General features: G+C 41.0%; 1 protein-coding gene and 1 long non-coding RNA gene across 5 annotated transcripts in view; one reads left to right on the plus strand and one right to left on the minus strand.

The window, feature by feature from the left end:
* The window catches only part of pdia5 (protein disulfide isomerase family A, member 5), a 151,739-nt gene that overhangs the window by 122,692 nt on the left and 3,820 nt on the right, over window positions 1-25,227 (minus strand). Inside the window, exons 2-3 of the mRNA XM_069934790.1 lie at window positions 9,231-9,357; window positions 2,514-2,601 (exon numbers count right to left, since the gene is read on the minus strand). Coding sequence (XP_069790891.1) covers window positions 2,514-2,601; window positions 9,231-9,357 — 215 coding nt within the window. The remainder of the gene's footprint in view (window positions 1-2,513; window positions 2,602-9,230; window positions 9,358-25,227) is intronic.
* LOC138761886 (uncharacterized) overlaps window positions 1-25,227 on the plus strand; it is a 41,152-nt gene that overhangs the window by 15,654 nt on the left and 271 nt on the right. For 2 of the 4 annotated variants that reach the window (XR_011356565.1, XR_011356564.1), the window contains exons 3-4: window positions 8,965-9,046; window positions 18,300-18,464. This is a non-coding gene — a long non-coding RNA (uncharacterized lncRNA). The remainder of the gene's footprint in view (window positions 1-8,964; window positions 9,047-18,299; window positions 18,465-25,227) is intronic. The other 2 variants (XR_011356566.1, XR_011356568.1) reach the window with 2 other exon arrangements.

Below are 25,227 nucleotides of genomic sequence, written 5' to 3' on the forward strand. Positions count from 1 at the left end.
AGGGTTTGCTATGCACGCTTCCCAGCAAGACTATCCATACTCAGGAACTATAGCATTAAACAGCACATCATAGGTTTACAAAGAGAGATCAGTTTGAACAGAGAAAGAACAATATTATTTTACTCGTGCGATGTTCCTTCAGTTGTCTGATAGTAGCAGAAAAGAAACTGTACTTGATGCGTGATTTCACACTCTTGAATCTTCTTCCCGATCAGAGGAGGAAAGAGAGAGTGGCTGGGGTGGAATGTGTCCTTTAGTGCGTTGGCTGCTTTTCCAAGGCATCAGGAGGCATAGATGGAGTCAATGGTGGAAAGGGAGGTTTGTGTGGTGGTCTGAGCGGTATTCACAATACTGTGCAGTTTCTTGTGGCCTTGGGTGCAGCAGCTCCTGTCCTATGTGGTGATGCAACCTGACAGTATACTCTCCATGGTGCAATTGGAAAAGTTGTTGAGGGATACTGGAGTCACACCAAACTTCCTCAGGCTCCTGAGAATGTAGAAGCATTGGAATGCCTACTACTTGGCTATCATGTCAATATGGTTAGTCCAGGATAGGTCACTGGAGATATATTTACTCCTCAGAATTTAAAACTGTTTCCATCAAGAACACCATTGTTGAGACAGAGAAAAGAGTCCTATTTTTCCTGACTAACTCCTTGGTCTTGCTAATAGAGTGGGAAAGGTTGTTGATCTGACATTGCCATGAGATACACTCTTCTTTATTTGGTCTTTTGTTTGGTTGAGATCCAGTCTACAATGGCTGTGGCAACAAGAGGTTACAGATGTCCACAAATACTCTTGCTGCCTGGTCTGCGCAGGTTCTCAGGACACATTCAGGGACTCCATCTGGGCCAGTTGCTTTCCACAGGTTCACTCTCAGGAAGGCCAAACTGATGGCCATCGTTGCCACTGTAGGACCAGGGGTGTGTGAGGTTGAGATGGGAGCTACATGTTCACAACGCTCCTGTTCAAACTGTGTGTAGAATGAATTGAGCTCATCGGAAAGTGTTACGCTGCTGCTCAGTGTCCTGTCCAGTTCCACTTTGTAACCCAGGACACATGGGACACAAGCTTGTTTTGGCACTGCCTCTTGGCATTTCTAATGGCCTTGCAGAGGCCATTCCTGTATTTTTTGTACAAGGGGAGGTCACTAGAAGATTTCAAACCTAGACTTCTCAGTTCAACCATGGTTTCTGGTCTGGAAAACATGCACAACTTGCCTTCTTTGGCATGCAGTCCTCCATATGCTTGCTGGTTGTCAAGTCCTTAAATATGGACCAATCTACCAACTCCAAGCAATCATGCAGGATGTCATCTACTTCCTCAGAACAGCGATGTACAACTCTTACCACTGGGTCCTCTCACCTCAGTTTTTCTTTAGCATTTGGGAGAGGTGCAGGTGTGGGATAGAGAAATAGGCAACCTTGATGGTGGCGTGTTTGTGGTCAAGAGAGTTGGGACTCTGGTGAAGCAGGAGATGAGTTATTTTAGTGGCTTGATTGAACCCCCAGCTGTGATGGACAGAGCCTCAGGATGCTTCATCAAGGCCATTGAGGAAGATCACCTAATCCTAGCTAGGTTCATATCTGCCAAGAGTGGGATGTGAACTGCTGGGCATATAACTGTTCTAGGGTCAGCATTCAGTTAGCTATTCCAATTGCTCACTAGAACTGTCACAAGGGACTAACTTGGAAGTAGACTACTCCACCTCTTACTTTACCCAAGGACACCGTGCAGTCCATCCAGAACATTAAGCAGCCTTGGGCTGTACAGCAAACAGATGATGCTAGTGTGACACAGTAGTCCCTCCATCCTGTTTGAAAGGCAAATCATGCTTTAAGTTCATTTGTCTTGGACATTTGCTCATGGAATGGTGGAGAGGGTGGGACATTTGTCATTTGTCTTGGACATTTGCTCATGGAATGGAGGAGAGGATGGGGAAGAAGTGAAACCACAATGTTTCAATTCTACCTGCACACCAGCACACCTGTCCTGTTTCCTGCATGTTTGAGCAGGTCATGGAGTCAGTATGTGCTTTATACATCATACATATTATATAAATAAAGTTAGAATCTTAAAATTAAGACAAAAGCGTTTGAAAGAAAGGTTAAAAAAAAGTTAGGAAACAGACTTTATTCCAAAGAGTTGTGAATGCTAAGGCAATTGAAATGGATGCTTGATATTTATTACATCGAAAAGTCAGGTAGATGGAGCCAAGGTTGGTAAATATTACAGAGACAAAGATTTTTAATATCCAGCCTAAACATGAACAAAGATTTCAGAAGATGAAAGATCTCCTGTTCTTAACAGATAAGCAGACTCAATTAACTAAAGAAATGTGGCTTTAATGAATAATGAAGTTTGAAAACATTTCAAGGATGAATGGCAAAGAGCTTTTAATCAAAATGAGATGGAGTACAAGGATGAGAGCAAAGCGTTAAATCAAAATTAAGTCTGCTTAGTGACTAATTTGGCCGTTATCAATTTCTTATTTACTGTTAAGCAATTACTTACCCACAATCTACCCAGGCAACGGTGCCCTGCCCTTTCACGGCTTCTGCCACGTCAGACAGCAGCTTGAGTGGTCGTTCAGCGGCCGCAACTATCATACAATAAGAAAGCAAACATGGGTGTAACTGAACATAGCCTATTGCCATTGTGCCTTGCTGCTACAGAGGTTACTGCTCAGTCAACAGAAATGTAAACAGAGGGAAGGAAAAAAAAGTCATTTGAATGCAACTGGGCACCAAACCATATACTAATTATGCTGTATTACATAATCATTGAAATATATATTTTTAGAATGCTACTTTGGTGGGTTTTTTTTTATAAAGAGAATTATTTTTCCTAAGTGACATTGTAAACCCGAGAGTAAGTAGCAGTATTTGTGTCATGGCTTCCTGTGTAGAACCAGCAAATCATTTGGGAGAGCACAGGTGAGCTAGTTGGGTTCAGCATCTCTGAAGAAGAGTAAAACAATCTGGCCACTTAAGTTTTGACACGACAGCGAGGTAGCAGAAGAGCACAACTGCCAGCCCTCCAAGCTATACTGATGTCCTTTAGAAAGTAAATCATCCTTGTGTTGCTTCCATGTGACTCCAATCCCATAATACATTGACCCGATTCTCCATTTCAAAGCCTGACAAAGAAAAACAAATGCACCAGTTCAGTGCAATAATGCTAATTCAGGCCATGATATTTTTTTACTCCCTCATGGTGTATATTTAACCATTCCTCCATACAAATTCTGAGGTATTGTACTTCAGTGGTACAAGCTATCTATATGTAACAGTGAGTGGTTTGCGTCAAGTCGAGTAGACAAAAGTGCAAGTCATACAGCATCCATAGGAAGTAAAAGGCAGTCAACGAGGCAGACACCTAAACAGTTGGGGGGAGGGGGGGAGGGGAGGGGTAGAAGGCCAAGAAATATAGAGAATGGGGTGGGAGCTTGGAGAAAGGGACAGAGGGATGAGAGAAAAAGAGCAGTCAATATTGATGTGGTTGGAGACTGCCAAGATGAAATACAAGGTATTGTTCCTCCAATTTGCAGGTGGCCTCAATTTGGCAGTACACGAGACCTTGGACAGACATGTCAGTGTGGTAATGGGCTGTGGAATTAAAATGGATGGCCATTGGGAGGTGCTAACTGTTGTAGCATACAGAGTGAAGGTGTTCAACAAAGTGATCTCCCAGTCTCCCCGAGGTAGAGGCCGCATTGGGAGCATTGAATGCAGTAAATGACCCCTGTAAATTCACAGGTGAATGTTGCTTCATTTGGAATGACTTTTTGGGGAACCAAATAGTGATTAGGGAGGAGATGCAGTGTAGCACCTCATGCAGTAATAGGGGTAAGTATCAAGGGAGGGATAGGTGGGAAGGGATGAGTGAACAAAGGAGTCGCACAGAGAACAATCTCACCAGAGAGGGAATGAGAAGATATGTCCAGTCGGGGGATCCTGTTGCAGGGGGCAGATTTTGCTGACAATGTTTGGGTGGGTGCAGAGGCTGGTGATGTGGCAGGTAAGGATGAGGGAAACATGAGTTTTATTGGGGTTTGGGGGGGAGGGGTTGTGTTGGGGAAGAGGAAGGCTGAGGTGGGGAGGAAGACAGGGCCAGGGCAGATGTTAGGGAAATAGAGGGCTGAGTTAATAGTGGTAGACAAGAGGGATAAACCACATTTTTAGAAGAAGGAGGACATTTCAGATGTCCTGAAATGGAAGGTCTCAACCTGGGAGCGGAAGAATGAGGAGTTGAGAGAAAGGAGTGAAACACGAAAGTCTGCAGACAAGTGATTGTGGTAAAAACACAATTCCAGAGGAACTCAGCAGCTCACACTGTGTACTTTATAAAGAAAAACCAATGTTTCAGGCCTGAGCCCTTCATCAAGGTCAACAAGTAAGCAGGGATCTGAATAAAATGGGGTGGGGGGGGAGGAGCACAGACACACTGGCAAGAGGTAATAGGTAGATAAGCGAGGGAGGGTACGATAAAACAGAGGGTGGCTAAGATAGCTGTGTGAATGGAGAGGGCAGGGTTGCAACCAGGTTCTAAAGTTAGGGGGAGCGAGCACATAAAAAAGGCGCCACGATGTATTACAAATAATTATTGACAGCCCTAAGTTTTTGATTGCTGGAAGAAGAAAGCTTAATTTCACAAATGATAAGGCAAAATTGTAGTTGATTCCATACAATTTCTCTCTGCAGCATATTTCTATCATGATCTGCGCTTATTTCAGATTTCCAGCAAAGCTCTGCTTCTGTATTATTGATTAACTCATTCCGACTTCTACTGCTCTTTGAAGAAATCCTGCTTTTTCTTTTCCATGGAATTTCTTTCTGTTGCTGTTCCACGTTGCTTTCAGTTTCTTTTTTTGTCTGCCTATTGTTATGAGCCCAGTGGACCCATAAACCCAGCAGCAATAGATATTCACCAAGACAAATGGTTATTTAAACAAAAGTTGCTTTTAATTATCTTTAAACATGAAAACAGAATCACACTTTAACTTACTAACCTAACTTAACCCCCTTCTAATTCTAAGTGCACGTGCATGTAATGTGTGCAAGTTCAGAAAAGTTATTTGGTTTACAGTCCAATCTCACTTCTCATTCCTCCAAGTTCACTGGTTGCAGGCAATTATACTGTGCACAGAATTTAACATTTATAAAGTTCACCAGGCTTTGGTGCTTGAAAGGTAAATGGTTATCGCTCAGGAAGGTTCTTGTTAGTTTTCAGAGAGATATTTGTTGTTCGCTGGACACCCATAACTGATTTAGGAAACAGAAGGTATTCAGCCACTCCAGTGTCTTGCTGTCTAAACTTGCCCCTTCAGGGTTCTCCAGATGATAACCACTTTCTTTCAGGTCACTACCGAGTTCCTTTTTGTTTTCTCTTATTCCAAGTGAAACATTAGACAGCCAGTCCTCTCCTCTTGCATGAACCACAAGGGCTTTGACCAGGCCGTCTTCCAAATGGGGCTTTCCACAAGCTTGCCAGCTTGTCCTGTTCCAGTCCCAGCTGTCTCTGCTGGCTGTAACACTGTAGAATGATTACTCTCTCTCTCTCTCTCTCTCTCTCTCAGAAAGACTGTTTGACTCTCTGAGCTTGTAAAACCACATGACTCTCTTAAGCTCTACTCCAGACAGAAGGCAGCTCCGACAAGATCTTTCATATGTTGCCTTTTGTAACCAACAATCCATAAATTGAAGTCTCTTGGGCACTCTCCAAAGCTCTTGCAAAAGCTATGAGGTCGATATGTCTAGCATTAGCAGAGCTCCAATATTGCAAATAAGATCTGTTTTAAAATGTATTTGTATGTGACCTATTCTAACAAACCTTTCCCAATATATCTATATACTCTGTCGCACTATTTCCACATTGATCTCAAGTAATAAAAAAGATGAGGTTCCACTTTTATCGTACAAGGGAACTAAAGAGTTAAAAAAAATTACTGTAAAGGAGCCACTTTTGAAGAATGTGCTCAGGGAGAGCGGTCGCTCCCTCTAGATACGCCACTAGGAGAGGGAAGAGGAATAGGAAACAGAAGGTAAGGGAAGAAAGGGAGAAGCCATTAGAAGGTTGAAAAACAAAAGTAAAACAGTAAAGGACATCACCCAAACCTTAGGATTACCAAAATAAACTGGAGCATCATTAAGAAGACAGAGTATACTGTAATCGCAAAAGGACTGGTGGGCCAAGGAAGATCTTCACTGCTGATGACAGAAGAATTCTCATTGTAATGAAGAAAAATCATCAAATGCTTGTCTGACAGATCAGGAACACTCTTCAGGAGGCAGGTATGGATAGGTCAATGACTACTGTCCACAGAAGACACCATGAACAGAAATAGAGGCTACACTTTAAGATGTAAACCACTAGTTAGCTACAGAAAAAGATGGTCAGATTACAGTTTGCCAAAATGTATTTAAAGGAGTCTGCAGAATTCTGGAAAAAAAGATCCTGTGGAATGATGAGAACAAGATTAACCTGTATCAGAATGATGGCAAGAGCAAATTGGATAAATAAAGGAACTGACTAAGATCCAAAGCATGGGGCAGCAAGTGGTTAGCACAACTCTGTTGCAGCACCAGTGATCGGGACTGGGGTTTGAGTTCCATATTGTCTGTAAGGAGTTTGTACGTTCTACCCCTAGGCCTTTTCACACTGCCAGGTCAAATAGGGATTCCTGGGAAATTTTTCACCAGAACCCTCTTGTGAACTAGTGGTGTGAAAATGTCAGCCTAGAAACGGACCCAGGAAATTTTCCTGAACCGCCTTCTCCCTGTGGGGTGAAAAAGCAAATGGCTGAGTAGGGGAAGTGTCGTGACGTCAGTGCTTGTGTGCTGTGTCACATAGGTGATTAAAATGAAGAATCCTATCAGAGAAATCCTGAAAGCAATGGGCTGTTTCTGGGCCGCTCCGGCACTATGCGGGATCAATGGCTGTTCTGGTTACCCATAATCCCCCATGCAGCTGGAACCACTCTGCATTTCCCAAAGTGGTTCCAGCTGCGTGAGGGATTATGAGTAATGAAGTCGGCCACTGATCCCACATTGTGCTGCCATCATGATGGTGCCGAAGCAGCTTCAAAGTGGGTGGGGCGTCTCATTAAACATTTGGACCACATTGCCAAATATGAATCTCATTCAACGCCGACTGGAGAAATGGGTAAAGAAATGCTTCAAAGAGGACTTACACTTGCGGACTTGAAAGAAACATGGTTTTTTTTTTCTTTTGTGTTCTTTTATTGTTCATTTATTTTTCATCTTTCTTTTTATTCTTGCTTTACGTTATAGGGGTGGGGCGGGTGGGGAAAAATGAAAATGTCACTGTGTATATTTTAATGATGAATGTTTGTATATATTGTTATTGATATGGTTCACGGTGAAGAATTAAATTAAAAAATTATAAAAAAGGCAAAAAAAAGAAATACTATTTATAGGCAAAAGCAAGATTGTTATCATTCTTTTTTTGTAGAAGACAGTACCCCTTCTTGGATCCAAATGGGATTGAATTCAATAAAAGAAGAAACAGCGAAAGATTTTATTTACAAGTGGAATGTTAGGTTAATAACAAAAAAAAAGACAGATAACCCTATTAAAATATGTATGATTAGAATATGGCAAGAAATAAATGAGAAAATTGGAAAAAAAGGAGGTATATCATAAAGGACACCATTATGTAAAAATGTATTGCTGCTTTGAATCTGGGTGACAAAATATTGAATTCATGGTATAATAAAGGAATAAGATATTGATGATTGTTATGTGGAGAGATCCTTCATGTTTTTTGAACAATTAAGAAATAAATACAGAGTAGCTAATGGGAATTTCTTTTGTTTACTCCAGCTAAGATTGTTCCTAAGAGAAAGATGGAGACCAAGTTTGGCCCCACTTGAAATTAGTGAAATGGAATGAACCAATTGGCTGGGGAATACACCTAAATTTATAACTAATATATACAATGGTCTCCTGAATGAAAGTGCAAAACCAGATTTACAGAGATCGAGAGAGAGAGAGATGGGAGTCGGATCTAGGTATCGCCATAATGGAAAGATATTGATCTGATTGGTGTTTGGATAGCATGACATCAATTATAATTGCAAGATACACATTAATGCAATATAATTTCCTACACCAATTATATCTCACACTACAGAAGTTGCATAAATCAAAACCTGAAATATTGGAAATGTGTTTTAAGCGTGGGACAGAGATAGGAATGTTTTTACATGCTACGTGATCATGTGTGAAGGAGAGACCTTTCTGGCAGGATATTACTGAAATATTACTTGCGGGAATACAATGTTCTATGGGGCAACATGGTTAGCACAAAGCTGTTATAGCTCGAGCAACCTGGGTTCAAATCTGCCATATGTTCTCCACATGCCTGTGTGGGTTTTCTCCAACCCATAAAATGTGTGGGGATTGTAATCAATTGAGCAGCACAGGCTTGTGGGCCAAAAGGGCCTGTTACTGGGCTGTATATCTAAATTTAACATTTGAAGAGGATGTTAAATCAGAGTATGCAAATTTTATAACAGCTCAACAATTTTATATTTTAATATCTATATAGCTTCCAAAAGTATAATGCGACTCAAACCACACCTTGTTACAAACAGATTGCTTATTCCATTGTTACACATTAGTTCAGAATTTGCCAATAGGAATATTTAAATATACACCAATAGGGAGCAAGAATTGCTGGCAGAGTTGGCATTTGCTGCCCATCCAATGTTGCACCAAACTGGTGCATATTTCCTTTATGGGGCTTTGGATGGCTAGTCAGATGGATAGAGGTCAGAATTTCAAATTGTGATCAAACAATTTACCCCAATGTTCCAATGCCTAAATCTGCCTTAGACAGATTCTTGGGGGGGGGGGGGGGGGAGAATGGAGGAATTGGTGATTAGGAACAGGGTGTACATTGGGTCTAAAGACTTCCATTGTTCCTTCCTTAAATCTAACAGGAGAACACAGCTTCTCATCCATCACTAGAAAGGAACTAACCTGTGCGATAATTTAGAGACCGAGTACAAGAAGTAAAGGCAAGTAAGTAATAAGTAGGAAAAGGCTGAGTGCTGTCGATGAATAGAAATAGGACACATAATGAGATTCATGTTTTCAGACAAGAGAGCACATAGACAAAACTAAAAGTGCAATCAATGAAAACAACTTGTCAAAATGGGACATAAAATCAAAGCAATAAACTGGAAAGAATGGAGATTCTTCTCACCTGATTTGGAGTACAGGATCAAAATGTTGTTTCTTGTTCTTGTAAGTTTCTTCAGCTCTTTTTGGTCATCAATTTTCTCAATCAGTGGAGATACCTTTGCTGCCCCAAGGCATATTGATGTCAGAGCCTTGAGGAGGAAAGCAGGTAAGAACAAAAAGTCCTTAGAGAAATGAATAGTTACAGGGATTTACCATCAGATGATGTTCAGCAATTATTCTCTCAACAATTTCATCTGAGTGTATGCTTTTGTTTAATAATCATAAGTTCAGCCATGAAGTTACTCTCCATTGCTGGAGATGACATTGTGGAGTTGAAGAGCATTTAAGAACAAAACAGAACATGAACATTACATAAAGTGACAAAGGTTTTTAAAAAGATGTGGAACTCCTTTGATACAGGTGCTTGTAATAGACATTCAACTGAATAATCACTCCTGCGAGTGACCTTGCATAATGAACAATTTGCATTTATCTGGTTGAACAAGAAATTCAGCAGATACTGGGTTCAAGTGAAATATACAAGTTTGCTTGAGAAACTCAACAGATCACGCAGCATCCAATAGGAAGTAACCAACATTTTGCCCCTTGGTACAAGTAAAAAAGGGCAAGTGCCTGAATGAAAAGGTAGGGGGAGGAGGAAGGAAGGAGCAGAGGTAGGAAGGAGCACAGGCTAACAGGTAAGAGGTAATAGGTGTTAGTCAGGGCCAAAATTTAGGTTACCCTTTCCTTCCTATGGATGTTGCGTGACCTATTGAGTTTCTCCAGCAACATTTTCTTGTGCCTTTCATGTAACAAAATTCTCCAAAGAAATTAAACAAAAAAATTCTGTTCAATATTTGATTGTTGCTGGGAAGGCCAGAATGTATTGCCCATTCCTATTCGGTGAATGTCAACTTTATAAAGGGCTGCCGAGAAAGCACTGGATTAGTCATACCATGAGAGAATATGTTTTGTATGGCAGCTTCAGCTGCAGATGAAACAGAGGTTGGTGTAGATACATTACAGAGCTGCAAGCATCCTACAATGAATTGGAATTTTTTAAAAAACCTATCTATGTTAAATTTATAAACTTGAACAGAGAGCTATTGCATCATTAAAAATTAGATCAAACCTTATCTTGCTGATGGATGATTACATATAATGAATTATAAGATTATAGGGAGTGTCTCCCCCACCCCACGTCTCCCGTCTCCCCCCTCCCCCCCCCCCACCCCCCCACCCCCAACTGAGCGTACTAGACTGAAGAGCAGCCTTCTAGAGGTAAAGTAAAACTCCTGGTATCTGACACATATGGGGATTGGTAGATACCAGATAAAGGAGTTTTCTGGTTGCTTGAGACTCAGTCTTACAATGCTGAACTAATACGCCCACATTAAGAACAGTTTAAAAGACAAAAATGCTATACTGTACCAACATTGAACAAACTTTACTCGCATGAATACAAAAATCTTCAAGCATGTTAATTTATTTTCAGTCACATTCTTTAAAAACATTTAACTGTCGCTGTATCTGTAGGTTTCTCCCCCTCCATGGACCCTCCCGAAAGATGAATAATAACATTATAGATAATTAACCACTCCTCCCCCAAATTTACAGGTAAAGCCTTACTAATATACTAATCAATATAAAGACACTTACTAAGCAGGGATAAGGAGACACTTTAAGAGAGTTATCCCCAATGGTTAGTGGCATCAGCCAGTTCTTCAACCTGGCTGATGCCATTTTATTGAAACACAACTTTATTCAAATTTTATTCAAACAGTTGCTATGAGCAAAGCACGACCAGGGTACTACACTACTGAGTATTTGCTCCCTTCTTCAAAGATTTAGGTGTTACTTCAGAGAACATTTACTTTGACAATTTAAAATTTTAATTGAAATATTTACTTATTTCTATTTATTTCAAATTCCAGACAAGAGTTTTACTGTGTATAAAATAGTGAGGGCAGAGACAAGGTAAATAATCAGTCTTGGTCTTCTTCCCCAAGGGAGAAGGGTCCAAAACTAGAAGATATAATTTAAAGGCAAGAGGCAAAAGATTTAAAAGGGACCCGAGGGGGTGTTTTTTCACAAGAAGGGTGGTGCGTATCGGAATGAGTCATTGGATATGGTGGAAGTAGAACAATGTGGTTTAAAGTACATTTAGGCAGCTACATGGAGAGTAAAAGTTTGGAGGGAGATGAGCTAAGCACAGAGAAATGGTACTGGTGTAGGCAGACAGCTTGGTCAGCATGGACAAATTTGGTTAGAGGGCCTATTTCCATGGCTAAAAATATCATAACAGATTTGTGTGCACCCAACAGATTTGGCAATTAACAGGGAACATTTATGTTTTTTTTTAATCAAATCAAAACAAAGATACTTCTGCCATGATAACTGAATCACAAATCTGAGCCTTGAATAAGATTGTTAATTTCTTCAGATGCCAGAGGGAGCCATTGATCTTGCTCAAATGTTTTGCAAACTGATTGTTGGCTTACTCAAACCACAAATAGATTAATTTAAAGCTTTTAGAAAACAAATTGAAATCAAAGAGACCCAACGCTTACATTTTCCATAATCACAGTTGATTAACAAGAACTCACATCTTGTGATTTGTGCAAGATGCATGCAGCCATTTTATATACAGTAAAACTTCGATTCTCCGAAATCAGATTCCCTGAAATCCTCATTTATCCAAAAAAAATGAAATTTCAGATAAATGAGGATATCTGAAACAAATCAGAAATCCACATTTATTGGAAAGTTTTTCGGAGCCTAGCTGATATCACAAGTGGAAAAAAAATTCACTCGACATGAAAGAAGAACGATGATAGACCTTTTCAGGTAACTCCCTGCCTTCTCTTTTTATTCTTTACCTTCCCCTATTGACTTTTCTCTCCAACTCTCCCACTGCAAACTTGATGATTCTTTTGGAGCTGGATCTAGTAACGCATTCATGGGTCAATAGCATGAACAAGAGTGGGCTGAGAACACAGCCCTGAGGTTTGGAGCTGGATTTAGTAATGCATTCATGGGTCAATAGCATGAACAAGAGTGGGCTGAGAACACAGCCTTGAGGTTTGGTGCTGGATCTAGTAACGCATTCATGGGTCAATAGCATGAACAAGAGTGGGCTGAGAACACAGCCCTGAGGTTTGGAGCTGGATCTAGTAACGCATTCATGGGTCAGTAGCATGAACAAGAGTGGGCTGAGAACACAGCCCTGAGGTTTGGAGCAGGATCTAGTAACACATTCATGGGTCAGTAGCATGAACAAGAGTGGTCTGAGAACACAGCCCTGAGGTTTGGAGCAGGATTTAGTAATGCATTCATGGGTCAGTAGCATGAACAAGAGTGGGCTGAGAACACAGCCCTGAGGTTTGGAGCTGGATCTAGTAACGCATTCATGGGTCAGTTGCATGAACAAGAGTGGGCTGAGAACACAGCCCTGAGGTTTGGAGCTGGATCTAGTAACGCATTCATGGGTCAGTAGCATGAACAAGAATGGGCTGAGAACACAGCCCTGAGGTTTGGAGCTGGATATAGTAACGCATTCATGGGTCAGTAGCATGAACAAGAGTGGGCTGAGAACACAGCCCTGAGGTTTGGAGCTGGATCTAGTAATGCATTCATGGTTCAGTAGCATGAACAAGAGTGGGCAGAGGAGGAGTCACGTGATGGAGTAGTGGCCGGACGGTGAACTCCAGCCCTCTCCAGAAAAGTCGGGAAAAACAAAAGAAAACACAAAGGCACAGAAATAAAAGTTACAGAAAAGTGAGTATAAAGGTGGAAAGAAGATGGCGACAAAAAAAGAAAAATCGAAAGCAACAGTAAGAAGAGAGGAAGAGAAGACAAAGGAGGAAAAAGGTGAAGGCCTTAGCTGTCCGAAGAGGCCCGCTGCGGAGAGAGAAACCCGCTCCCTCAGGTCGGTAAATAATGGACTACAAAAATGGCTCGCAGAGCTGAGTAAAAGTGCGCGATGCGAATGAAAAAAAACACACCGACGGGAGGGGGGACCAGCTGGGGAGTCGATCTCCACAGCCGGCAACGACAGCTGCAGAACACCTGCAGCAAGAAGAGACCACAGAAGACAATAGAAACAAGAAAGAAGAGGAGGAAAGGGCACCAAAGAAACAACAGATGGTCAACCCAGAGGAAGAAGAGGAAGAGGAAGAGTACAGTGAAATAGAAGAAGAAAAGAAAGGCAAGGTAAAGGATATACTTGCTCTTATTAAAGGATACATGGAGTCATTTAAAGAATGGCAAACACAGGAATTTAAGGATTTAAGAAAAAGAATAAACAACACAGAAGAGAAAATAAATAAAATGGAGATGACCTTAACAGAAATGGGAAAGAAAATGGACAAGATGGAAGAGCGGGCAGTAGCAGCAGAAATGGAGGTAGAAGACTTAAAAAAGAAATTGGAGAAATCTAATAAAAAAACTAAAGAGACACAAGAAATACTAGCTCAAAAAATAGATACAATGGAAAACCATAACAGAAGAAATAACATAAAGATAGTGGGCCTTAAGGAAGATGAAGAAGGCAAGAATATGAGGGAGTTTATAAAAGAGTGGATCCCTAAGACCCTAGGATGTCCAGAACTACAGCAAGAAATGTAAATAGAAAGGGCACATAGAGTATTGGCCTCTAAACCACAACCACAACAAAAACCAAGATCTATTGTAGTAAAATTCCTAAGATATACTACAAGAGAAAAGGTACTGGAGAAGACAATGGAAAAAGTAAGAGAGGGCAACAAACCACTGGCATTTAGCTGGATTTAGTAATGCATTCATTGGTCAGTAGCATGAACAAGAGTGGGCTAAGAACACAGCCCTGAGGTTTGGAGCTGGATCTAGTAACGCATTCATGGGTCAGTAGCATGAACAAGAGTGGGCTGAGAACACAGCCCTGAGGTTTGGAGCTGGATCTAGTAACGCATTCATGGGTCAGTAGCATGAACAAGAGTGGGCTGAGAACACAGGCTTGAGGTTTGGAGCTGGATCTAGTAACGCATTCATGGGTCAATAGCATGAACAAGAGTGGGCTGAGAACACAGCCCTGAGGTTTGGAGCTGGATCTAGTAACGCATTCATGGGTCAGTAGCATGAACAAGAGTGGGCTGAGAACACAGCCCTGAGGTTTGGAGCAGGATCTAGTAACACATTCATGGGTCAGTAGCATGAACAAGAATGGTCTGAGAACACAGCCCTGAGGTTTGGAGCAGGATCTAGTAACACATTCATGGGTCAGTAGCATGAACAAGAGTGGTCTGAGAACACAGCCCTGAGGTTTGGAGCTGGATTTAGTAATGCATTCATGGGTCAGTAGCATGAACAAGAGTGGGCTAAGAACACAGCCCTGAGGTTTGGAGCTGGATCTACTAACGCATTCATGGGTCAATAGCATGAACAAGAGTGGGCTGAGAACACAGCCCTGAGGTTTGGAGCTGGATCTAGTAACGCATTCATGGGTTAGTAGCATGAACAAGAGTGGGCTGAGAACACAGTCCTGAGGTTTGGAGCTGGATCTAGTAACGCATTCATGGGTCAATAGCATGAACAAGAGTGGGCTGAGAACACAGCCCTGAGGTTTGGAGCAGGATCTAGTAACGCATTCATGGGTCAGTAGCATGAACAAGAGTGGGCTGAGAATGCAGCCCTGAGGTTTGGAGCTGGATCTAGTAACGCATTCATGGGTCAGTAGCATGAACAAGAGTGGGCTGAGAACACAGCCTTGAGGTTTGGAGCTGGATCTAGTAACGCATTCATGGATCAGTAGCATGAACAACAGTGGGCTGAGAACACAGCCTTGAGGTTTGCCATTGTTCTGCGTGATAGTGCTCGATGTTATATGAGCAGAAGGAGGCCAAATGGCCCATCAAGTCTGCTCTACCATTCTAATCATGACCTGATCCATCCACCCACTGAGTACCACCTCCCCAAAAACCCTTGATGCCCTGACTAATCAAATGCCTGCCAATCTCCGCCTAAAATACAACCAACAACCTCAATTCCACACCACCTGTGGCAATATGTTCCACAGATTCAGACCCTCTAACTAAAGTAATGTTTCCATATCTCTATTTTAAATTGATGCCCTTTTATCCTGATGTTATGTATGACCTCTTGTCTGAGAATCTCCTACCATGAGAAACATCCTTGCCACATCTATATATACATATATATATATAGTGAAACCTCATTAGAACACAATTCATTAATCTGTGGAATCGCTTATAGGGCGGGGGTCTTGGACCCCAAACGTTTATTTTAGGATGCCAGGCTAACAGCCACAAACTCAAAAATGGGCTCTTATGACTCATTTGCAAGATGTGTATGTTACATCTTTCTCTGTAGGGTTAACTTTTCTCCAAATATCCACCAAATTTAAATCTTTCATTAACACATTAATTTGTGTTGCCATATTTAATTTCCTTATACTTTTTGGATTTCTATCCAATAAAGGGTCGAGAACACAGTTAAAATCACCACCAACTAAAACATTTTCATTAGCTTGAGTTAACAATAAAACAGCTTCTGAAATAAACTGCTCATCATCTAAATTAGGGGCATAAAGATTCAACAAAGTCCATGATTCAGCAAACATTTTACAATTCACTCTTAATACTCTGCCAGCATACCCCTCTGAAGATTCCAATTCAACAGGTAAATTTTTATGAATCAAAATCACTACTCCTCTTGCCTTAGAATTAAAAGAAGAAAAAATATGACCAACCCAATCCCTTTTCAATTTCAAATGTTCTTTCTCAGTCAAATGTGTTTCTTGTAAAAAAGCAATATCAATTTTCATTTTTTTTAATATAAGCCAATATTCTCTTTCTCTTAATTGGATTATTTAACCCCTGCACATTAAAAGTTGCAAAATTCAATTGAGACATCTTTTTTAACTACTAATATATTTACACACTATAAAATAATGCTCCCCTCTACAATTCTTCAAAAGAAAAACCCCCTCAAAAAAGAAAAATTTTAAAAATATAAAAAAAAAGGTGGTGATACCCAAAAAAACTGGGTGTGGTGAACCCACTAGCGGCAGATGACTGTCAAAGTTTTCAGTGTCATCCACCCCCCCCCCAGCCAGATACATATTAATTATTTAATCAAACACAATCGAATATAGTCCATATATTCAGCCCAATGATTCCAAGCCCAACGACTGCTCCAGATCTTCAACATAAAGAAGACTTTGTGTCATCTCTTCTTTCTTTCCATTCCCATGTCCATTTCCATTTCCGTTTACTCTCCTCTTAGGAGACAACGGAGGAGAAGATCCATTTCTTCACAATTCCGGCAAAAAAATTAGCAAAAACCAAAGCATCATGATATGTTGAACCATTAATGGAGATTGATTCTGTGTTGTGTTCTGCACTGCCATATGTAAAATAATTTCACGATCTTGAAATTTAAAAAAAACGAATCAAGACTGCTCTCGGTGCTTGTCCTGGAAGTGGTCTTCTTCTCAGACCTCTATGAGCCCTATCCAATTCCAAACCTTCAGGGAAAAGCTCTTTACCCAGCACCTCTGGGATCCAGTGCTTAAATTTTTTTTTATAGGGTCACCACCTTCAATATCCTCTGGAAGACCAACTATTTTCACGTTATTCCTCGGACTTTGATTTTCCAACAAATCAATCTTCATCATTAAATCTCTTTTCTGAATTCCCGCAATCTACAAAAGAACCTTCCACTTTTTCCATTTTTTCTCTGTTACATTCTACTGGAGTTTGACACAGAGAAAGCTGTTTCAATTTTCTTAAAATTATCTTGCACAGTTATCAACTGATTTTATACATTTATTAATATCACTTTTAACTAGTCATTTCCTGTTTCACAGTTGACATTTCATCACACAAAGTATTCATTTTAATTTTCATCTCCATAAATCCTTGATTCATTTGAGTTGATATTTATTTTGACATATTATGCATTTGCTGTATTTGACAAGCAATCCCTTCCAAAACAGTGAACACTGAATCCAGTCCAGATTCCACTTCCACATTTTGAAATTCACCTTTTTTAACTGCAAGCTCCTCCTCCTGGACGAATTCCAATAAGGTAAGTTCCACTTCTTCCTCAGTCATCGTAGGTCCTTTGACTGAATGGCTACGGGTCTGGACACCCGACGCCGGCACCCCGACCTCTTTGGGACGCTGGCGTTCGGGCTCCCCCACAGCACCAACTTTCTCCAACAGCTCTCGGGCCCATGATGCCACACGCAGGCCAGGCAAGCCCGTCGGACACACAAAGGCGTCCTCCGACGCTACCCTGCGAGCCACCGGGCCGCCCAGCGAGGTCACGGGTCCCCTTATCGGGCGTGCCACCCGCGCGCGCGCAGCTTCACGTGAACACGGGTCGGTAACGGCCAACTTACCGATGTGCTGGCGCCATCTTGCAGATGCAGGATCGGCGCCAGAGTCAAACTCAAACGGGCTGGAGTTCTCTGAGGCTTGGAGACTCCCAGCAACAACTCCGTGGATTCAGCTATGCAGGTAGGCCTCAATTCTGCCGCACTTTTATATGGTATTTTTTTCTGAAGCTGAGTTTAAACTTTTTCACATTAGATGCCATCATAAAGCACTGTTATTTAAATAACTGTAAATCTTATTGAAAAACCAGGTATTTAATGATCCAGCTGCGGAGAGGTGGAACACACGTCCTCCTTCTACGCCATCTTGCCACGCCCCATATGTGGAGTTTAAAGGTCTTATTACAGGGTTTTTGAGTCACAGCATTTTGTTTTCCTGCTTCCTGAATCATGACATATATGCATCTGTTCCGTGACTTGGCTGTAACGTGGTATGAAATCTTGAGACTCCAACTACTGCGATTTAACGAGGTTTGACGATGTGGAAAAAACAAAAGTACATCAAGAAATCCTTATAAAGTAGTGTGGCAGGGATATAAGTGTTTAAAAAAAAGTAGACATTGAATTCCTTTCCATTGTTGAACAATAGCTTTACAACAGAGATATTACAACAGAGATATTATCCTCAAGCCTTGCATAACAGCATCCAGGAGTTAACTCAAATGTTGTGCTTTTGTCCTTGTCACTGCATTACAGAAAAATGAGAGGGAACAAAAGTTCACAAGGATGCAGCCTGGATAGAAATAATTGAGGTGGAGGAAAAGTTAGTTAGGCTGGAATAAAAAGAGTTACACAAGAAAACCTGCCGATCATGGGGTCAAATGCAATACACAGAAGAGCAGCATCCAGAGGAAGTAAAAGGTAACCAACATTTTGGCCTAAGCCCCTCGTCAGGAATGAGGCTGGGTTAGCTTTCTTTGGAATGGAGGCCAGGGGGAGACTTAATTGAGGGGTATAAGATGGTGAGGAGCAACACGTGGATATATTTTATCTGAGGGGACAACAAATAGGAAGAGCAAAGGTTTAAAGGATTTAAAAGGGATTGATAAAAAGATTCATTTAAAATGGAGCAGTCAAAAAAGTACGAATTTCAGAAGAGCAGTTGAGAATCCTGAGAGGAGATTAGGTTCAACTGTGATTGGCTATTTGTGAGTCACAACAGCCAATAAAAATATAGGAATTTCAAAGCAGCTAGGATTAAGTGACTGAGGGTTAAGTGATGAAGCTTTGGCTTCTGAGGCTTTGGTGAGAGGGAGTACCAGAGTCCAGGCAAGATCTTTTAATTCTTCAGGCTTGGTGCAGTTAATGCAAATGAGCTCATCAAGGCAGAAGAATGCTCCTCCTGCATGATGAGGGACATCGATGCCCTTGGTGTCTACTCCTGAGGGTAGTGTGCCCAGCTATAGCACTTTACCAATTATTAGGTCACTGTAGCCAAATGGATGAACTCAATCATCCTACTGTTATACAGAGGGTGCAGGTAGCTGCTTGATCACTAGGAAAGGTAGCCACACCTACAGTAACAAGTAAACAACTTTGGATACCATATGTGGGGAGGGGGTTGAAATTACCTTCGTGGAGGCAACAGCAGGAGCAGACAGACTTTGAGGCTCAACAGAAAAGGGTGGAGTCAGGTAGAACGAACATTAGGTGACTCTATAGTTAGGGGCATAAAGGAAGTCCTGCCAAGCGAGTTTAGGAAATTAGGAAATAAACTAAATAGCAGGATCCCAAGCGTAGTAATCTCTGGATTACCAGTGAGCTAGTGCTAGTGAGGTTAGGAACAGAAAGATAAGATGAATGCATGGCTGAAGAGCTGGTGCAAGGATTCAGGTTCTTGTACAAAATAAGTTTATTGTTATATACTGCATACCAAAATTCTTACTGCAGCCACACAAATACGCAAGACATATCAACAATAATAGTATAAATTACATTACTACAATGTGCCAATAAAGAAAAATAAACATGAAAGGATAGACAAATGAATATTCACAGTTACAGGTAATGCAAGAAAAAAAGTGACATTTAAGGCAAAGGAGGAAAAACCCAACACCCAACCCCAACCAACCAATTTTCCCCTGCAACCGTGTCTGCCTGTCCCGCATCGGACTTGTCAGCCACAAACGAGCCTGCAGCTGACGTGGACTTTTACCCCCTCCATAAATCTTCGTCCGCGAAGCCAAGCCAAAGAAGAAAGAAAGAAGAAGAAGAAGGGGAGTGGAGCCCAGAGCAGAGATGAGGCGTACGAGAAGTCAGGGGCGAATACTGTTCTCAAAGAGAGTAGGTGTATTAGACAGGACAAGCTAATTTCTCCCCGGAGCTCAATCAGAACCTGTTAACATTTCAATGCAAGGACTGATGTATTGCTACAGCAATCATCTTTCACAATGGATATTCAACTTATTCACTATTCAAAGAGCCAGCAGCACTCTGAATTTCCTGTCCAAAATTTCCTCTCAGCTATTATCAAAACATTTTACCAGATCTGATCTCACAACTGTAATAGTCAGCCAGAACAGGATAGGCCCTTTGGCCCAATTTATCCATGCCGTCCAAGATGACATTCTGGGCTCGTCCCATTTACCGGCATTAAGTTCATATCCTTCTAAACCCTTTCTATCCAGAAATCTATCCAAATGTCTTTTGAATGTTGAAATTGTACCTGCTTCTGAAGCTACCTCTGGTAGATCGTTCCAGATACATTCTACTCTCTGGGTGAAAAACTCTACCTCTCTGGTCCCTCTCACCTTAAGTCTATGCTTTCTAGATATAAAAACATCTACCTTGGGCATTAACTTTATCCATCACCCTCATGATTTATATACTTCAAAAAGTAACCCTTCCCCTCCTATGGTCCAAGGAATAAAGACCCATCCTCTCCCTCCAGCTCTTCAGTCCTGACAACATCCTGGTAAATCTCCTCTGCGCATTCTCCAACTTATTGACTGTTGTTGTACCTTGTACAAATTGTCCTGTGCCCAGAATGTGCCTTGGAACAGGTGCCACATATACAAACATAACATGTAAAAGAATGTCACTGTATTTTTTTTGTGGCTACAATCAAAATATATTTTTGGATATTGAACGGTACAAAATTAAACAAAAATACTTCACAGATTGATACTCCATTAAAAAAGTACTTCACAGATTGATACTCCATTAAAAAAGTGCTTCACAGATTGATACTTCATTAAAAAAGTCCAAAGCAGGATCCAAACTTTTAGAGTGAATAAAAATATGTCCAAATAGGAAAAACTATTTTTAAATAGTTTAAAATTTAATCAGAATCCTTGTAAACAAGGCATTCACCTAATTTTTGCTTTGCAATTAAAATACAAAGCACAACAGAAATCTAGTAATAAAAACCTCAAATATTTTTTTGAAAATTCACCCATTAAACTGATGACAAGAATAAAGTTCACAGAACCTATTACAAGTCTAGGGCTTAAGACACAAGAGACTGAAGATGCCATAATCAGGGCAAAAGACTGTGTTGGAGGAACTCAGTGGGTCCAGCAGCTTCCACAGATGTCTGTCTTGCTGAGTTCCTTCAGCAGTTTGTTCTTTTTGCCACGGAAGTGAAGAAATTTGTTGTTTTTAGAAATGATCCTAAATTTTCCTTGTATTTTCAAAGCTGTAGAACAAACTTTAATCAGAGATGTACTTGAACTGCTCAAGCATTGAAAGTGGAGGAAGTTGGGATTGATATAGATGGATGTCCACAGGCCAGCATGGATGTGGAGGGCCAAATGACCTAGCGTTATGATGGCTTTAGTTCACTTTTGAAACACAATGAACCACCTAATAAAACAGACTGTAGTACAAAAAGTTAATCTCAAGCAAGCCTCACTTCTAGTTTTTCTGTTCCACTTTATACACCTTCCACAAAAATAGATACAAAACAGAAAATGGAACAATACTGTTATCAGCTTCAGACATCCCCACCCCCTTAACATCCGGTGCAGCATTGAGGAAATCTTTAATATTTATCAAGATTAATCACAATCCTGAGGCTGACGCTTCATTAATAGAAAGCATTATATCCTAAACCTTTATGTTCTTATGTAATTGCATCGCAGGTGTACAGTGAGCTCATAAGATAACAACCAAAAGTGTCAAAGCTCAGACCATTTTCAACATTGTGGGGCAGGAACCAACTAATTTACAATTACATATGGTGACCAAGACCAATCTACGACATTATAAGCATCAGCACTGATGACAAAGTGGTCAACTTTGAAGGTTTTCAAATTTAATTACAAAAAATATGCAATATAGCGCTACTTTTTGAGTGAGCAAAAGGACAGTAATGAGGTGGTGGCTATTCGATCCCACAAGCTTGTTTCAGCTGTCAATTAGGTCATGAGGGATCTGATCTCAACTCCATCCAGAGTTATTGTCAGAGTACATACTTGAAATCACATACAACCCTGAGATTCTTTTTCCTGTGAGCCAGGCAGAATTTCTAATTACCGATAAACGTAAACTGTACTCACGAAATAAATTTATACAAAATAAAGAATGTAAACAAACTGACTGTGCAAATACAGAAAATTAAATATTCAGTAATAAATAATGAGCAAAGTAAGAATCCTTAAATGAGTCTCAATGTCTGTTGTTCTAATGGTGAGGGATAGCAACAATTCCTGAACCTGATGGTGCGAGTCATGTAGCACCTATACCACGTTTCTGATGGCAGCAGAGTGTCTGGGTAGTGTAGATTCTTAATGATTTCTGCTGTGCTCCAATAGTAGTGTTCCATGTCGATGTTCTCGATAGTGTGGGAAAGAGTTTTGACGGTGATGTCCTGGGCTGTGCCCACTATCTTTTACAGGGCTTCCCATTTAGAGATATTGGTGTTCCCATACCAGGCTGTGATGCTGCTGGTCAGCACAAACTCCTGAGGGAGATGATGACGTGTTTCCAAGATTGCGATTCCCAGGAATTTAAATGTTCCCACCCTTCCCATCTCTGATTCCCCCAATGATCACTGTATCCTACACCTCTGGTTTTCCCTTCCTAAAGTCCACAATCATCTCCTTGATCTTGATGACACTGAGTGAGGGATTGTTGTTGGTGCACCATTCAGCCAAGTTTTCAATCTCCCTGCTGTATGCTGACTCATCACCCCTTTTTATATTCTATTAAGATGGTAATGTCAATAAATTTGTATAGCTGTTGTACTGAGCCACACAGTCATACATGCAGAGCAAGTGGAGCAGGGGGCTAAGTAAGCCATCCTGTGGTGCTCTGGTTTTGATGGAGACTGTGGAGGAGATATTCTTGCCAATCTGTACTGATTGGGGCCTGGAGGTGAAGAAATCCAGGATCCAATTGCACAGTAGAGTGTTGAGGCTCAGGACTTGGAGTTTGCTTATTAGTTTCAAGGGGACAATGGTGTTGAACGCCAAACTGTAGTTAATCAAGAGCATTATGATATCTGCACCTTTGCCGTACAGGTGTTCTGGGATTTTGTGTAGAGTGAGTGAGGTGGCATCTGTCGTAGACCTGTAGCTGCAGTAGCCAAAATGGAATGGATCCACGTCACTGCTTAGACAGGAGCTGATATGTTTCAACTCCAGCCTCTCAAACATTTAATCACTGAGGAAGTGAGTGCCACTGGTCGATTGTCATTTAGGCAGAGAATATGGGAGTGCATGTATATTCCTTTGTATTATGTACTTGTATCCCTTGTAACTTAAGCCCCTGGCATAATACTAATGAATCTGAGTTAATGTATCCATCTTCAGTTGTTATCCTCAGTAATAAATGCAGTTTTTTTTTTCCTGAAACTATACAGAGTTTGGAGGTTCTCCTTGAGATCATGTGAAATCCCTTGTGTTGAGCTCACTCCAGTCTTAAAATCAGCTGTAAATATGAACTGAACCAAATTGTTCATTGTCATCAATGTAGGTGCTTGGCAGAAGAATCAAAGGAGCTGCTGGGCATCTGAAATGGAATGGGTTACTGGGAAACAAGTGGGATAGTAGGTCTAATGAGGATGTTCTGAGGTCTTACCTACATTCAATGGGCTGAAAGGCCCTCTACTCTATTGTACAAACATTTGACAAATAATATGGAGTTAAAAAGGAAAGTATGCAGAGACTGTATCACACAATAATATGATGGAGTTAGATTGTTGAGATAGCTGTAAAAGATTGAAGTTATTTGAAAGGAATGGGGCTCTCAACAAACATTCTTCTTTCAACTCTGGTATCTCATTTGAAGTGTAACAATACAGTAATTGCTGAAACTAAATTGAAATAATGGGTAATTTTGCACCAAGGAAAGGTATTTTATCTTATTGTATAACAACAAATCATTTTGCCTGAGGAAAGTTTTTATTTTGGAATTATAATTTATTAGTGTGGAAGAACAGAGGGACCTTGGGGTTCAAATCCATACATCTTTCAAGGTTGCTGCGCAGGTTCATAGGATAATTAAGAAGGCCTATGGGATGCTGGGCTTCTTTAGTTGAAGGATTGAGTACAAGAGAGGTTATGTTGCAACTCCACAAATTTCTGGTGAGACCACACGAAGTATTGTGTTCAGTTCTGGTTCCCTCATTAGAAGGATGTGGAAGCTATGGAGAGGGTGCAGAGGAGATTTACCAGGAGGTTGCCTGGATTGGAAAACAAGTCTTACAAGGCAAGGTTATCAGAACCAAGGCTTTCCCCTTTGGAGAGTAGAAGGACAAGAGGTGACTTAACAGAGGTCCACAAGATTCTGAGAGGCACAGATAAGGTAGACAGCCAGCACCTTTATCTCAGGGCAGGAGTAGCAAACACCAAAGGACATCTGTACAAAGTGAAGGGAGTAAAGTTGAGGGGAGACATCAGGGATAAGGTTTTGTTTTTGCCCAGAGAGTTGTGGGTGCCTGGAATGCCTTGCCAGGGTTGGTGGTGGAAACTGACAAATTTGGAGCATTTAAGAGACTCAGACAAGCTCAAAGATGAAAGAAAAATATTGGGTTTTGAGGTAGGAAGGATTTAGATTTTTTGGGTAGGAATATATGTTAGCTCAACATTGAGGTGCTGTAGTGTTCTATGACGATTCAGAAAAACATAGATGAAGTTCCAAGTGCATTAATGATATAAAATGTTGCTTTTCCATATGCAACAATCTTAATCAGGAAATGGGCCCAGCATTGAGAAGAGAGAAATCTTCACATTGAAGCAGCACAGTTAGTGTATTGCTGTTACAGCGCCAGCAATTGGAACCAGGGTTCAAATGTTGAACTGACTGTAAGGAGTTTGTATGGCCACCCCGTGTGTGCATGGGTTTTCCCTGGAGGCTCTGGTTTCCTCCCACCCTCCAAAAAAAATGTACCAGGGGTGTAGGTCAATTGAGCATAATTGGGCGCCACAGGCTCATGGGCCGAAAGGGCCTGTTACTGTGCTGCATGTCCAAAAAAAATCTTTGGAATTTTTCAAGCTTGGGCATGGCAAATGTTTGGTTGGAACATACTGAGATTGGAAAGTTGAATGGAGAAGGAATGCAAAGAAATCCCTGGTGATTCATAGCCACTCAATCCTGAAAGGAAGATCACCTCTGCAGGTTAATTTAACTCACTCTTGAAATTCCATCCTATGTAACTGCTTGTGATGCAGCATCTTTCCTT

Source organism: Narcine bancroftii, chromosome 4 (genome assembly GCF_036971445.1).
Source record: "Narcine bancroftii isolate sNarBan1 chromosome 4, sNarBan1.hap1, whole genome shotgun sequence".
Lineage (NCBI taxonomy): Eukaryota > Metazoa > Chordata > Chondrichthyes > Torpediniformes > Narcinidae > Narcine > Narcine bancroftii.